The sequence below is a fragment of the Drosophila yakuba genome, chromosome 2L, assembly GCF_016746365.2.
Source record: "Drosophila yakuba strain Tai18E2 chromosome 2L, Prin_Dyak_Tai18E2_2.1, whole genome shotgun sequence".
Taxonomy (NCBI): Eukaryota; Metazoa; Arthropoda; class Insecta; order Diptera; family Drosophilidae; genus Drosophila; species Drosophila yakuba.
The window spans coordinates 29,593,812-29,610,642 of NC_052527.2; the positions used below are offsets into that span (position 1 = coordinate 29,593,812).

At 39.2% G+C, this 16,831-nt stretch overlaps 1 protein-coding gene across 5 annotated transcripts in view; it reads right to left on the bottom strand.

The window, feature by feature from the left end:
• Nucleotides 1–4,423: 4,423 nt before the first annotated feature.
• The window catches only part of LOC6539269 (G protein-coupled receptor kinase 1), a 133,439-nt gene continuing 121,031 nt past the window's right edge, over nt 4,424–16,831 (bottom strand). For all 5 annotated transcript variants that reach the window (XM_039371250.2, XM_015189739.3, XM_039371249.2 and 2 more), the window contains 2 exons: nt 4,760–4,922; nt 4,424–4,703 (listed from right to left, as the gene is read on the bottom strand). In XM_039371250.2, coding sequence (XP_039227184.1) covers nt 4,521–4,703; nt 4,760–4,922 — 346 coding nt within the window. In that variant the 3' untranslated portion in view covers nt 4,424–4,520. The remainder of the gene's footprint in view (nt 4,704–4,759; nt 4,923–16,831) is intronic.

Consider the following 16,831-nt stretch of genomic DNA (forward strand, 5'->3'; position numbering starts at 1 on the left):
TTTTTCTTTCGCCTTATGTTGGGTCCTCGCACGATTAGATAAGTTTTTGGGAAATATTTTATTGGAGGAGTTGAGAGGGGTATTTGTAGGTAAGGTAGGAAAGTGTTTAATTTCGCCAGTGGTATTTAGTGGTGTAATATCATTGTTTGGGATAAGTTTTCGAGTAGCAATAATCCCGTATCTTTAGATGTGGATGGGCTTAAATCAAATTTTTACGTTCTATCGTGATTAGTGGGATTGTCTTTTTTATTACAATTAGTTTTTGGATTGGTCTTAACTACACTGGAGTACATTGCTCCGTAGTGGGCGTGCCTCAAGTTGTACATTGACGCCGACTTTTTCTAAAGTTTTTATGGCTTGGATTTCTTGCTGCTGGACAAAGATCGGTCAACCGTCTGTCCGTCCGTATGAACGTCGAGATCTCAGGAACAACAAAAGCTAGAAAGTGAGGAAGTGAGATTAGGCATACAGTATAATGTTCGCAAGGATCCCAAAGAAGGTTCAGTATTTTAGAGTCAGAGCGTCTGCTCAGTTAGAGTTACTTTATTCGAATGTTTCTTATGCGCTTAACTTGGGCTGAGCTGACCCGTATATATAGTACTTATTATTATATACATATAGTTCCATATACATATACAAATGTATGCAGAAGGCATGCATATGTCATGTATGTTCTGACTACTTGAGCTGCAAGGTGCATGCTCAGCATTCCCACGCTCCGCTATCGGCTTATGTATAAGCGTTAGATCATATTACTTGAGCGCTGGAACACTTGTGTAATTGTTGGTGGTCTTTTGGGTACTTGAACGTTATGTTTGTTATGACAAAGTGTCACAAGGTTTTGAAGATAAGTTTTACCCATTAATTTAGTATATTTATAGGGTAGATATGCTACACCTCCCTTTTTAAAGAAATGACGTAATACATGTAGTCATTTAGTTCTCAATATTAATATTTTTAAAAATTAATTAATTTTTTTTTTAAATGATATTGATTTTTCTTATTAATTATTCAATGTTTTGTCTCAAAGCATTTTTGTGTAATGACAGAATAATAAAAAAAATGTATGTTGAAATACGTTTTTTTTGTTTTATGTTTAACTTTCTTAGAAGGAAAAAGAATTTTTTTTGTTTTGCTTTTTTTTTTGTGGTTGATCAGACCTTTTCTTAAGTAAAAAGAAACGTTTCATTGATTATATATTTTTAGTCTATCCTTATGTACTTTTTCTTTCTTTTGCTTTGTATCTCTAGTTACTATGTTATCTCCGTCTTCTATGGTTTCTACAGTATAAGGACCTAAACATACTGGATCTATCTTATGACCCGTTTCGTTCCTTAGTATAACTTTATCTCCTATTTTTAATTGAAAATCTGAAGTTTTCTTATCATTAAGTTGTTTTCTATAAGACTTCGCTTTTTCTAACATAAGTCTTCATTGGACCGTTCTTTAGTATAAAATTTTCGAATATAGCTTTCGCGACAGTATTTGCGCTTTTGTTTGCAACCGGTATGGTTACTAGATACTTCGTTAAATCACATATAAGTGTGACGATGTATTCGTTGCCATATTCTGATATCGGTAGTGGACCTACTGTGTCCACTATCACTATATCAAAAGCATTTGTTGGGGTTTCTGTGTGAGTCATTGGGGTCTTTGTATGTGTCGTTGTTTTCGACATTTGGTATTTATGACATCTACGTATGTACTCTTTTATATGACGAGTCATATTTTTCCAATAATAGTGTCTTTTTATTTTTGCTAGCGTTCTTGTAATGCCTGCATGACCTCCTTGAATTGTATCGTCATGATATGTAGACAGTATTGATTGTATCTCTTTTTCAGTTTTTATAATGGTCACCGGCTGGAGTAGCGCTACTCTTACTGATTTTAATTTTATATTCTCCGTATTTTTGAAATTATCTATTGAAATGGTTTCAAAGATTTTTTCACTCGGTGCCAATTTGAGTTGGCTGATTTTTAGTATACCGGCTTGCATTTCAAGCCTTTGGAAGAACTGATCTAAATCAAACATTCCATTGGTATATAAATCGTCAACATCAATTCTTGCAATAACTTTATTTCCTCGTTTTAGTAAAAAAAGAGATTCAGTTATTCGCAAGGTCACTACTTTTCGTACTTCATCATTTGTTATAACTTCGTGTACGTTGGGCTTAGATACATTTTGGATCTTTGCCTTTGTTACTGTACAGTTTTTATCTTGTCTACTTTGTTGCCTGGTAGTGACTTTCAGGACTTTATGTTGCATGTCTTTGAGTTCTGTTATATTTATACGCGAGAGTGCGTCTGCTACAAAATTATTCTTCAAGCTCTAACCGCATGCGAGTTAATCTAAAAATGGGATTACTCATAGAAAATAGGTACGTTAAAGGTCTGTGAAATGTTTGCCATAAATATATGGTCTAAAATGGGAAATTGCCCAATGAATTGCCGCTAGTTCTTGTTCCGTTGTACTCTTATTGCATTCTTCTTTTGTAAATGAACGTGATGCATAAGCTATTGGGAGCTGAATTCCGTTACGGTTCTGAGTTAGAACTGCTCTGCAAGCTTGTTTACTAGCATCGGTTATAATGCAAAATTATTTGCGAAAATCAGGATATTGTAATAATGTGGGGTGCATAAGATTTTCTTTAAGGTATTCGAATGCGTTCTGGCATTCGCTTGACCATTCAAAAGGGACATTCTTTTTACATAATCTAGTTATGTGCCGTGAATAGTCGGCGAAGTTCCTTATAAATCGACGATAATAATTGCAGAATGCTACAAATCGCCTTGCGCTGTAATGAATTTCTTCAGGACTGGTGTTAGCTAAAGGGAACGAGCGCACGCAATTTGTTCCGGCTATCTGCTCGTCGGCTAACGGTGATGGTGTTCGGACTGTTCCCCTTAGAGGTGCCTTTTCTTATTATTAGAATCAAAAATATGCGTGCTACGATAAGCAATAAGATATTGACCATTACATTACACAAACTCTTGAGACCGGGCTATCATATGCTCACCAAAACAGACAGCGAGAATTTTTTTAACCTCAGATTTAATTGAGGCTAATGCGACCCCCACCCTTCCAATGGCCATTTGATGCTTCTCCTCGAACATTATTTTTGGGAATGGCCCCTTTATATGGTCTACAGGGTTTCTACTAACTGAAGGCAAAAATTAGGATATACTCAAAACATTATAAATTTTTTATTCGCTACAAACTAAGAACAGTCGTTGGACACTAGCCATGATTAAAAGAATATACTTGGTTGTGTAACTTAACATGCAGATTTTAAATGTTTGTTAACCGAGATGACGGAAAATGTTTTCGTTTTCAGTACAGCGTGCAAAGAAGAATGCGAATGAAATCGAGATTATAATAGTGTGTAAAAGAAACGGATTGAGCTGATTGGATTTTAGGTTAGATTAATTATTATCCGAGTTTCTCCTTGTTACCTTCGCCAAATTTTCTTTTGCGATCTTGCGCAGTATAGGAACTTAAAAAAAAGGCATCTATTCCCTTTCTTTTATGAGGGAGGATTTACATACATATGTTATAACGCACGTTCAATAATAAAGGTTAAACTCGGCGCATTGGCTGCCGGAATCACTCACCCAAATATATCCTCTGGAGATCCAACGGAGAAAGCGCTTTGCCGTGGATGTCAAGGCTGTGGGGCTTGGAGGAAAAAATAACTTGCATAACATATAAAAAAAAAATCCTCATTAGGACAAAGGTCTAAAGTCCCTTCACATCCGATCAGTCATTTCTTTCTTCACACAAACTTCATTCCCAATTTTCACACTCGCGACTCCAGCCTTTTTATATTGGCCATTACGCACCGATCATCATGAATATATATATTAACTACAAACTAACAAACAAAACTAAGAACTAAACTGATCTACATGTGATATTCTCGCGATTACGCTATATCGCAGGTTTGCTGCTGCTCGCTTTAGCTCCGACTTTCAACTGCTTTTGCTTGGGCCGCGCAGTCACGACAAATCCAAGGAATGGCAAATTGGTTTTCTCGTTTCTTTTGCACCGCTGGGCAATAACTTAGGAAATTTAGCGGGTCGCCCAAAATAAAATTTGACTACTCAGACGACTTTCGACCAGCCAATCTTTTCCCCTGAACTCCAATGAGCCGACGTCCCGTGACCAATAAACACAATGCGAAAATGCTAATGCGGGTGATGAACAGCTTGGGTGGTAGTCTCTCCGGATGTGTCGACATCTATCAAATTTAGCATGTGCGATTTTTTTGTAAAAATTCGGACAACTTTCTTTATTACAAACATAACCGCACTGTAATTTATAAAAAGTTCACTTTGTTACAAACTGTAATTTATTGCTTACTAATTTCTGAAGTCTGCAACCTAATGTGTTATTGCGTTTAAGGAGAACCATACTAGCAAATAATTTAATCTTTAAGGAGTTTCACATTTATTTTTATAAGCTGTACCTCTACATATTACATGTTATAAATTTTTAAGCTTATAAACTCAATATAAATATATTAATTAGACCCGTTAGAAGTTTTCGTTGAACAGTTCGCACCAAAAATATACATGGATTTGTTGACATCTCTTTCACTGCCATATATTTTTCCAGCTTTTTTAGCCATAGATCCCAAGAGGTCTTGAGAAATTTTGTGTGCGGATCTTAGAGAAGATGCCCATTCTTTTAATCCTATTTCATCCTGAAATAAAAAATAGTTCGTGCTTAAATGGTTAGAAAAGTAGGTATTTTGCTTACTGGGTTTGTCAAAATAATTCTTCCATCTCGGGTTCCATCATTAATGCGAATTTGAATGCAATTCTCGTTTTTGTGCAGAATAAAATCCGATGATATATCTTCTACTTGGTCCATAAAAATTAATTCTGGCTTATTATTTCCACTTTCCGAATGTAGCTCAAGCCTTAAAGAAAAAAAAAATTTACATAAGGAGAATTTGTGCATTAAAAATTGTTTTTAATGCTTGTTTTAATATTTAAAATTTTATCAGATTTGAAGTACTGACGCTTTATTAAATGCCTCTGAAATATATTATTGTAACCGTTTAAGTTTCTATACTTACAATAACAAACCATATTAGAGTATGGAAAATATTTATATATTTGTATATATATTTTTTTAAATGATAACATCGCAAGCGAAGCGTTTTTTACATTGCGGGTAAAACTGATTTGAACATACACTATTGTGGAAATATCGGGTGTTCTTTAGGTTTTTTTTCAATGGGGTTCAGTGTAGCCATCTTTCATGTCAGCTGACTTTTTTTTTTTGTATCTTCTTACGGTAGGAAAATTAAAATCTTCTAAAGATACCACCTACCGTCCGTAGGTGGCATGCACGATCCATCACCCCTGGTGGGATTATGCCTACGCACTAAAACAAAAACCTCCGTATGCTCCTCAGTCCTATAAAAGCTCACTGGAACTGCCAGTCAAGGTAAGACTTCGATAAGCAGGATGTGAAGCCAGGTCGCTCTCCCTTCCTGATGCATTGGCCATGTAGCGCTCCTCCTTTCCACCCTTTAGTCGCCTTTTGCGACAAGCCGGGAACGCTGAGGTAGTATTCTTATCCCGCCACCTCACAGGAACACTCCTTCGGTGTTTTAATTGCCAGCTCTGTTGGCCGTCTCGTCGGCACGGACTCGTTTCATCATATTTATGATGATGCGGAGTCCCAGCTCCCATTTATTTACATTCGCCGTCATCGCCGTGATCAATCCATTTGGACTAAGCGGGTCTCCAGTTAACGCTTTCAGCTGTTCCCTCTCCGCCGAGAACCTACAGTGCATTAGCACATGTTCCGCGGTTTCCACCGCATCAATGCAGTATAGGCATTGGGCTGAGTCTACATGGCGGAAACGATGTAGGTAGGCCCGGAAGCAGCCATGGTCCGTGAGGAATTGCGACATGTGGTAGTCCAAAGTTTTGTGGCTGCACTGCGTCCATGCGTCTATCTCCGGGATGAGTTGGTAGGTCCACCTTCCCCGTTGCGACATTTGCCATCTCGTCTGCCACTCTCCAACCACCCGTTCGTAAGCCTCGTCCCGTGTAGCACCATTGCTGATGAGAACAAGAGCCTTGATCTGCATCCTGAGATATCGTTCTAAAGCCTCTTATTAGCCTAAGGGCCATCGACCTTATCACCATCCGCGCTCCATTTTAGTATGAGCCTTTCTTTGTGGCGTCACTCCAAATTGGCGCAGCGTATAGAAGCGTAGCCTTTGCTACGGTTACCAATAGCCTCCTGGCTGGGTCTCTGGGGCCTCCCACGTTGGGCATAAGTCGAGATAAGGCTGCCGATGTGATGGCTGCCTTTCTGCTAGCGTATTTAGCATGATCCTTGAAAGATAGCCTGTGGTCTATGAGGACTCCGAGGTACTTCAAGGACTCCGCTGAAGACACCTGGGTTCCGCTGACTGAGACTTGCATGCTCTCCACCTTCTTCCTGCTGCTTAATAAGACAGCTTCAGTTTTATGTGCCGCTATTACTAGTCCAGCTTTCTCAAACCAGTCGATGGCCGCTCTAATTGTTGAGTTGCACTTCTCCTGGGTTTCCATAATCGTTTTGGCAACTGCAGTTATAGCCACGTCATTTGCGAAGCAGTGCAGCTCAGCTCCTGAGGGCTTCCTGATTGACAGTATACCATCGTACATGATGTTCCAAGTACAGATTCTTGAGGATCACCAGTACATAGCATCGAGGATTAAAGGCCATCTTGCCGTGTTAGATGCGTTTTTAACGTCCAACGTGACAATCGCACAGTATTTTTTTTTGCCACCTAGCCATCTGTCGCCCTCGAGCGCGTTCTTGGCAATGTTTCTCACTGCCGTGAGTGCGTTGAGGGTACTCTTTCCCTTTCGAAAGCCATATTGGTGGCTGCTTAGACCGTTTGTGCTCTCGGTTACCGCCTCTATTTGGGCATATAGGATGCGCTCAAATAGCTTTCCTACTATGTCCAGAAGGCATAGTGGACGGTAGCTGACTGCAGCTTGTGCTGAACCTTTCCCTTTAGGAAACAGTACCAGCTTCTGGCTTTTCCACCTTGCTGGAAAGACTCCGTCCAGGAGGCACTGCTGAAAGGTGTCCCTGAAGATGTCCGGTCTAGACAACGCCACTGCTTTGACGACTACTTCCGGAATGCCATTAAGTCCAGGGGCTTTGTTAGCCTTGATGCGCCTTGCTGCCTCCACAACCTCCTGTGCAGTGATGCTCGGGAAGTCGGAGACTGGAGCTGCGGCTAATGGCTGCCATGTGGTCGACTGCATCGGAAAAAGCTCCGCAACGATGTTGGCCAGGACATCAGGATCCAAAGGGGGGACATCTCTCTTCCGCAGTTTGTTGCTTACCAGCTTATAGGCCAGACCCCAGATGTCGTCGTCTACGCTATCCAGCAGATTCTTGTAGGCCTGTGCCTTGGCCGCCGAGATTCCGTGCTTGAACGCGGTTCGCTTGGCTTTAAAAGCTTCCAGAAGCTCCGTTTGATGGGGGCTACCTCTGGCTCGTTGTGCTCTCCTCCTAGCCTTGAGGCATTCCGATCGCATCTGTTGAAGGACGGGGCTCCACCAGTATACGGGGGGCTTACGCTGCACCTTTTTTTTGCGAGGCATTGTCGCATCGTACATTGCTACGAGTATTTTCATAAGCTCCGCCGCCATTGTCTCTGCGTCACCCGTTGGGATTAGTAGGGTGTCGATCTGATATTGCAGCATATCCTTATCGAACTTCCTGGTATCCCATGCTTGCCCCAGTGATCTTCTCGGTTGACTTCTGATTGTGCCAGTCGAAGAGACGCAAAAAGTGATCAGAGCGTGATCGCTCAGCGTTACCACGTCCAGTACCGTCCAGCTTAAGTTAGCCACTAGGCCTCTGCTGACAAAAGTGACGTCAATAAATGAGGTTACCCTGTTATTATTAAACGTGGGCACGCGGCCGTCGTTCAGCAAGGTCAGGTCCAGCATCATCATAGCATCTATCACCGCTCTGCCTCTGGGATTGGATACCATGCTGCCCCATTCGACTGCCCAGGCATTAAAGTCCCCAGCAATAATTGTCGGACAGCGCCCTCCGTCAGCTGACTTCTGTCGAGTGCTATATGTTCAGTTTGGTTTGGCAATTAATGATGAGTAGGTTAACCAAATCGTTGAATTTTTTCGGAATAAAATTCGTTTTTGAAAATGCACCGTTTGCTTCGCCCGTCTTATGGGAGGCAGAATGCGCACTGAAGAAAATATTGGTCGAGCTATTGCCGACATACGGCTCCATATGCTTGAAAAAGAGGTCGAGTATTGAACTTCCAAGATGCATTTTCTGAAAAACTCATGTGATGGTCGTTTGCCCGAAGTTATATTTTATCATTAAGGCCATCAAATTATCTTTCAAATAAAAAAAATCTGCTCTCTACCGAAACGTGCGCATTTGCTTTTAATTACAAAATTTATTTAAAAACATAAGCCTCCTAAAAAAACACTCTTATAATTCACTATGTATGGCTTACAATAGCCAAACTCATTACCATTAATTAACTTCGTTATTTTTTAAATATTGAATTAAATTGCAATAAAATTCCTACAGATAAGACTGTGATTAAGTATTGATCCAAAATGTTATTTCTGGACCTCAGGTTTTCTTTCAATTTGTTAATTCCCCTCTTTGTATAGTTTTTGTAATTTTACATTCAATATTGATATCAAATACCCGTAAAATGCAAGAATTGTAATTATAATTATTAAATATGTCAAAGGTATCGTATGTATCATTCACTTGCTGCGGTCAAGTTGAAACGATGATGCTGACTAGGAGTCCTCTCACATCAGTCTTCCAGTGCTTGCCGCTGGGAGTTAAATACGTTAAAAATTGCAGAAAACTTTTTTTTATGAAATCCATAAATTCCATAAATAATAATTAGGCTTTTAAAAAGAATTCTGTTGGGTGATTAATTAATACAGAAGGTAATTAATTAATAACAGGCAGAAGGAAGCGTTTTCGACCATATAAAGTATATATATTCTTGATCAGGATCAATAGTCGAGTCGATCTGGCCATTTCCGTCTGTCCGTCCGTCTGTCCGTCCGTCTGTCTGTCCGTCTGTCTGTCTGTCCGTCCGTATGAACGCTGAGATCTCAGGAACTACAAAAGCTAGAAAGTTGAGATTAAGCATACAGACTCCAGAGACATAGAAGCAGCGCAAGTTTGTCGATTCATGTTTCCACGCCCACTCTAACGCCCACAAACCGTCCAAAACAGACACGCCCACACTTTTGAAATTTTTTATTTTTGTATTAGTCTTGTAAATTTTTATCGATTTGCGAAAAAACTTTTTGCCGCGCCCACTCTAACGCCCACAGGCCGAAAAAAAATGTCTTTTTTTCAGTCGCTTTGTAGGGATATGAAGACTATTCTCTTTATATCTATATAATATTTATTTAGAGTGATGCCTGAGGTAAGAAAAACCTAACCTAATGAGTTGTAGAGTTATAATGAGTTTTCCGGTTGTACACGTTCTACTGTGAACAATAAGCTTAGTTTATTTCTAAACCTTTTATAATCTAACGTATTACTCGTAGTATGGACGCTATCAAATTACTTTGCTAAGCTGTTTTGTTGTCGTATTTAATTGTCAAATATGGTCCGTCAATGGTTGTATAAATGGCTTCTATGGGATCTACGACTAAGACCATATTAAACGTGCTGTTTCATTCTATCGTGGCTCGCATAACTAGTTATATAGTTTCAACAATTTTCTTGTTGACTTCAATGCTAATTGATATCTCCATTAGGATATTGTGAAATTCCTCCACTTGTTCATTTAATATACTGTGCTTTCCCATACTGGTTTCATAATGATGAGATTATTGTTCCTAAATTAAAGGCTGATTCGTTGTCGCTGTATATGGACTTGGTGGTAGGTAACTAACTAACTTCAAATTGGGGCCATTTATGTCTCGAATGCAATGCATGATAGCGAAATTCGAAAGTTTGTCTACGTCAATATGGACCATTTCGCCCACGTGCGACTGGATAAGTATGATTTCCAACTCGTGCTTTTACAGAAATTACTCAAATTTTTGTTTGTGTTGTCTGTACCTTTTCACATCATTGGGATAATGCCATTGAACCTTTTATAAACATATATAAAAATGCCTTAAGGCTCTTGGAAACAATGTTTTTGATATAAACAACAAAAACCTTCAAAAACATTTTAATTTCGAATAACAGTTGGCAAAAAACGTATGATATTATAAGTAGAATGATTATAAGGTCTCCGAAGCTTTTAAACTGGACTTTTTATTAGGCCTCTGTTCTTAAGCCTCTTGGTTTCGCGCGAGTTACCGCCTCAGCATTCACCCTCGGCGGTCCCCCGCCCAAACCCCCTCGTCAACCAGAAATCTAGAGGGCACCCAGAAATGCTTTGTGTCGCCTCACTTGAAAGGCTGCGTTTTAGTATCAACTAACACTTAAAACGCTGACTCTTTGTATGGATTAGCACTTGGGATGCTGAGTCACCAGCCACCCAAAACCTCTTCACAAATGTAAAAAAACCCAATTGTAAAGAACTATGAAAGAAACACAAAGATCATTCGAAATTTTAAACTCAACTGCAACGGACGTATTATTTTCCTCCAAACTACACACCCTCAAACCTACGGGAAGATACCGCGCGAAAATAATGGACTTTCGGTTGGGTGGTTTTGTTCGTAAATTAAAGTGAAAAAAACCAAATCATATTGATTATGCAGCATCTAATTATTGTATTCAGCGTAATTATACCCGTTATTCGTAGAGTAAAAGGGTATACTAATTCGTTGAAAATTATGTAGCAAGCAGAAGGAAGCGTTTCCAACCATATAAAGTATATATATTCTTGATCAGGATCAATAGCCGAATCGATCTGGCCATGTCCGTCTGTCCGTATGAACGTCGAGATCTCAGGAACAAGAAAGTTCTTAACTAGAAAGTTGAGATAAAGCAGCGGAAGTCATGTTGCCACGCCCACTCTAACGCCCACAAACCGCACAAAACTGCCACGTCCACACTTTTGAAAAATAATTTGATATTTTTTAATTTTTTTGTTAGTCTTGTAAATTTATATTGATTTGCCAAAAAACTTTTTTCCACGCTCACTCTAACGCTTACAAACCGCCAAAAACTGTCAGTGCTGAAGACTCTCGCACTTCCACTAGCTGAGTAACGGGTATCAGATAGTTGGGAAACTCGCTTTGACTTCAAATCCAATGCTTCGAATTTATATTTGTTTGAGCGAAAACCAGCGGAGACTTTACAAATTTTTTTGTTGTCGATCGCAACAATCCCCCAGCAAAGACAGTTTGAAGCAATTCTAACAATCCGTGGTGAAGGGTGCCCAACTTGTGATTGCTAGAGATTCAAATTTGTCTGCAACAACCAATGTTTCCCCTGATCAAACATCATCTGATGTATTGTCCTATATACAAGACAAAACAAAAGCCGATAACAGAAAAGTACAAAAAATTTTACATTTCTTCCGCTAGGGACATTTCATCTTTCAAGAGATCTGTGCCAAACGAGCTATTTTTAACCATATATTCGGGTGAAATTTGGCCGGCTAGTATGACGATAAAAGGGTTTGAAACTAAGATTAACAAGAACGCTATAGTCGAATTTCCCGTCTATAAGATACCTGTTACTCAGCTAGTGGAAGTGCGAATCAGAATATTTTTACATTTTTCTGGCATATTGATAGAAATAGGAAAAAAAAATTAAATGATTCAAAAATTAGAAATGTTTCAAAAGTGTGGGTGTGGCAGTTTTGGGCGCCTTGTGGCTGTTAGAGTTTTATACTTCATGGGATCTTAACTTCATACGGACGGACATGGGCAGATCGACTCCGCTATTGATCCTGTTCAAGAATACAAATACTTTATATGGTTAGAAACGCTTCCTTTTGCCTGTTTCCATACTTTCCAACGAATCCGTAGGAATTAAACTTCCCTCACGTATCCAGACCACTGCACCTTCCTTCTCTCCTAGATCTTCTTCATAAAAATAAACTAACATCTAGCCACCTTATCTTCTAGCAATATGAAAAAGGCTTGTGTAGCTAGCTAAATAAATAGAATTCGAATAGCCTTTCTCTTGCCTCTCGTGTCATTGTGATTATAAAGACTTGGTTAAAGCCGGAGATCCTAAACTTCGAAGTGATCCCAGGTATGTACACAATATATAGGCATTACCGGGCCTGGCGGTAAGGTGGATTCTTAGTTGCGGTTAGGTCTACCCCTAACGTTAGAAGAGTTTTGTATGAGTTGCGGTAACTTTAAATTCATATGCATTTAGCTCCCATTTTTCAATAGTATTGTTTGTATTTCTTGCTCTTACATTTAAAATTTGCAAAATATTTTAATCATTTTTCTCAGTCTGTCTCAAATAGGAGGTCCGATAGGCAAAATACTATGTTTATATAGGATAAGGAAAATAGCGATTTGCCTAATTAGACTAATTAGTCTAAATAGCCTTATTTGTACAATGTATTATATCTAAGTCGGTTACTTTTCATGGCCTTAGAGCGAACGGTCGTGTTTTTTTCCTGCGCTCTGAATTTATTTAACATAATTATTGCAACTTCGTTCGCTTCGCGAGGGAATCTCTTTTGATTTGTGCACTACCTTAAACTAATTAACTAAATCTTAAACTATTCTGTCCTTGTGTTTTCGTGCGCTCTCTCACTCTCCCACACAAAATCTAAAGTTATAAGCGTGCAGAAAGCTCTCTTTCGGCACATCAACAGCTCGCTTGCATGTTTTGATTTTGTAATTTGTTTGTTTTTTTTTTTAAGTGCACAGTGGTTGCACTTGTAGGGGACCGCGGCCATAAATAGTTCCCGTTAAGATATCGGTTTGCAATTTTTCCCAAAAATCTAAAAAAATATTTGAACATGTAGTAAAAAAATAGCCAAATCGGACGACGTTATCTTATAGCTCCCATAGTATTGCTAATATGCCGATGGTGTGCAAAAACACTTCCAGTAGAGTTGCAGGTCCCATAAATATAAACAAATTAAAAATCATACATATATAAGAAAAAATATATTTCTTAATATTCAAAGGAAAATTGAAACAAATTTTAATTTGAATGCAAAAACTTAAAAAAGAACATCTAACAAATTAAATGCCGATGAAAAAAATTGAGATTTATCTTTTTTTAGTAGTTTTCTTTGACCTGTTATAAAGGGGTCAGAACGCAAAAGGTTGTTCATCAAATCGGTATTTGTTAATATGCGAGACATTTTTCGAGTATGCTGAAGCCGGTATTTCTTTATTTCCTTATTGTTGGACTCCTTCTAGCTGTATTTCCATCGTTGGAAGTTCCTTTGCCTCCGTCTTTTGGTTTATCAACAATGATTCCCATTTTGTCACGAAATTCCGCATGGATTCGTTCTTTTCTTTGCAGTACATTAAGCTTATGTTCTGCTGATCTTGCCTGCCACATTTTTATTTCCAACTTGTATGAAAGGTGCATGATGTTCTCAAAAAAGCGTATGTACGAATGAAGCGGAGATAAGCCGAATTCAAAATACTTTTCAATGTTTTTTGCTAGACATTTTTCTAATTGATTCATTTCCGTTGGTTTTGCACCGTATATAAAACATTTCATAGAGGGCGTATTGCTTAACGCGTTGCACACTTTACCATCTACCATAGTAAGTTGCAGGGTATGGTTGATGAATAAATTTTTATTGAGAACTTGAAATTCAGTTGGCACTAGCTTCTCAATTTTTTTTTTGAAGTATAGTTCTTCTTCAACGGATATTTTGTAGTATGCGCCTATGTAATATTAAGAACATTAAAGTACAATAAGCATACAAACACATAGCAGCACTTTGTTTCTATGTTTATGTCAATAAACTCCAAGACGGATGTAACATGATCGTCCACTTGAAGGCTACAAAGTATAAGTGCATGGTCAGCATTCCCACGGCGACCATAATACATAATACATGTGTGCATAACTCACTCTCGCGATAAGCATAGATATATAAGATATATAAGATATACATAAGAAAGCCGCTCCGCTGCTGGCGTATTCGGCAGCGCAGCTACGCGGTTTAGGTTTAGCCGAAATATGCTTAAGATTGGAGATGCAGATACTTGTGAACCGTTGAACGGGCAGAACCATCTCTGCCCAAAAAGAAACCTTAATAAAGAATCAAAAGTTATCACAACAACAAACCTATTACTTGTGGTATTAACTACAATTGAGGCATTCCTTTTTCAATTGAATCCTGACTGGTCTACAATAGCGGATCTCGGATTTCCATATTATTTTGGAGCTACTTTCAGCTATAAGCTAAAGTGGGACGTACGACGTTGCAAAAATACATCTATCATCGTCATTACAGCTGGAAAACTTTCGCTTGTATTCACTGTGACCAGTACTGCCATCAAAGCACCATTTTACAATTAATGTTAAATTATCCTCCACACCATCCAGACAATTTTCATTAACAGTATTTTGAAGCTGTAAAATACTTGTAGCTGTGTTGTCTAGAAGACTCTGCAGCTCCACTTCTGCATATGTTTCACCTACTGTTATGTCATTTGGGTATCTTGACTTCTTGAGTTTGAGAATTTTCTCATAGCTAGGCAATATATTGAACGAAGCTTCATTATTCATAAACTCTCGAATTACCATGTATTGGTGTATGGTTATACCAGTCTCCATTAAAAGCGATAAAACTATTTTAATATCTGGTTCGGAAGACTTTGGGATCGGTGGAGTGTCGGATAAGCGTAACACAGAAGCTGCAGACTCATCGTGTTTTCCAGCAGAGCTATCCGACGACGTTTTTTTTCCTTGAGTCCTTTTTGAGGACTCAGCAAAATCAATTTTGGGACGTTCACGTTTCGCACTTGAAACCTTTGCTTGAAGAGGCTCAATTAACATGGTTTCACAAGTGTTCAGCCATTCGGATTGAAATTTAACAATTAAACCTTTATTGCGTTTGTGTTTAACCCAATAAGCAATAATTTTTTTGCAAATGTAATTTAAACAGTTTTCAAGAATCGTCAACTCAACTACGTAGCCCTTTTTTTTGTTCGGGGGGCAATATATATACAAGTTTACTTAAACTAGGAAAATGACGTTCAATGACGAGTTCCCCGACGATCTGATACCCGTTACTCAGCTAGTGGAAGTGCGAAGGAAAGTCTTCAACACACAGTTTTTGGCGGTTTGTGGGCGTTAGAGTGGGCGTGGAAAAAGTTTTTTGGCAAATCGATAGGTACTTATTACAAGACCAATACAAAAATGAAAAAATATCAAAACAGTTTTCAATAGTGTGGGCGTGGCAGTTTTGAGCGGTGTGTGGGCGTTAGAGTGGGCGTGGCAACATGAATAGACAAACTTGCGCTGCGTCTATGTCTCTGCAGTCAGTATGCTTAATCTCAACTTTCTAGCTTTTGTAGTTCCTGAGATCTCGACGTTCATACGGAAGGACAGACGGACGGACACACGGACGGACAGACGGACGGACAGACGGACGGACAGACGGACGGACAGACGGACGGACAGACGGACATGGCCATTTACTCTACGAGTAAAGGGTATAACAAATGCCGCCAGGCTATAAAGCCTGAGCTGTCAAAAATGCAAAATTCTTTTATGCACCAAGCTAAAGGTTGCTTGAAAGGACTGATCAGCAGTTTTAGCGAAGCTAGAGATAGTTTTCGTCGAGCTGATGATCTCCTTTCTGCGCTAGGTTTGCAGTTTAATAGCCTTAAGCTATTAGAAGAATAGCCAAAGCGCAAGAATGCGATGGTGGTAGGCTGCCTAAGGGGAACACCCCGTAGCCACTGGCAAGTGATGAACAGGACTTCACAGCTGATCCACTGTCAATCGCAGGAAATCCTCAAATGTTGATAAGATCGGCAGCTAAAAAAGATTCGGAGCCATCCCATTAATCAGTTGTCGAGGGAGACCAATTTGGGATGGCTAGAGATTTCGATTTGTCCGCACTGGTTTCTCGTCCAGTGTTTCCACCTGCCCCGATTAGTTTACCATCTTAAAGGAATATTGTATTCGGACTACCGGCATAAGTTGGCAGTTTTGGGCATGGCAGCATGGGTCAACAGTTTCCCAACGTATGTATGTACATAATATACAGACATGATCGTCCCTCCAAACGTAAAGGTGGAGTCCTAATTGTGGTTAGGTCATAGGTTCATATGTAAAGCTGTCTTTTTCCAATATCGCAAGTTGTCGCAAGTTAATTATATTCGAATAAATCGATCTATGTCTTGTAACAAGTGAAAGTGTGTTTCCTGAAAGTGTGTTTCTGCCCAGAGTAACACCTCTTACTCAACATAAAAATCCATATCATCCTACTTTCGAAGTGACAATCTACACAGGTACAGTAAAAAACAAGAGAGAACGCTATAGTCGAGTTCCCCGACTATTTGATACCCGTTACTCAGCTAGTGGATGTACGAAGAAGAACTTTCAACACTGACAGTTTTTGGCTGTTTGTGGGCGTTAGAGTGGGCGTGGCAAAAAGTTTTTTGGCAAATTGATAGAAATTTACAAGACTAATACAAAAATTAAAATATATGAAAACATTTTTCAAAAGTGTGGACGTGGCAGCTTTGGGCGGTTTGTGGGCGTTAGTGTGGGCGTGGCAAACATTTTTTTTGGCAAGTCGATAAAAATTTACAAGACTAATACAAAAATGAAAAAATATCAAAACATTTTTCAAAAGTGTGGGCGTGGCAGTTTTGGGCGGTTTGTGGGCGTTAGAGTGGGCGTGGAAACATGAATCGACAAACTTGCGCTGCTTCTATG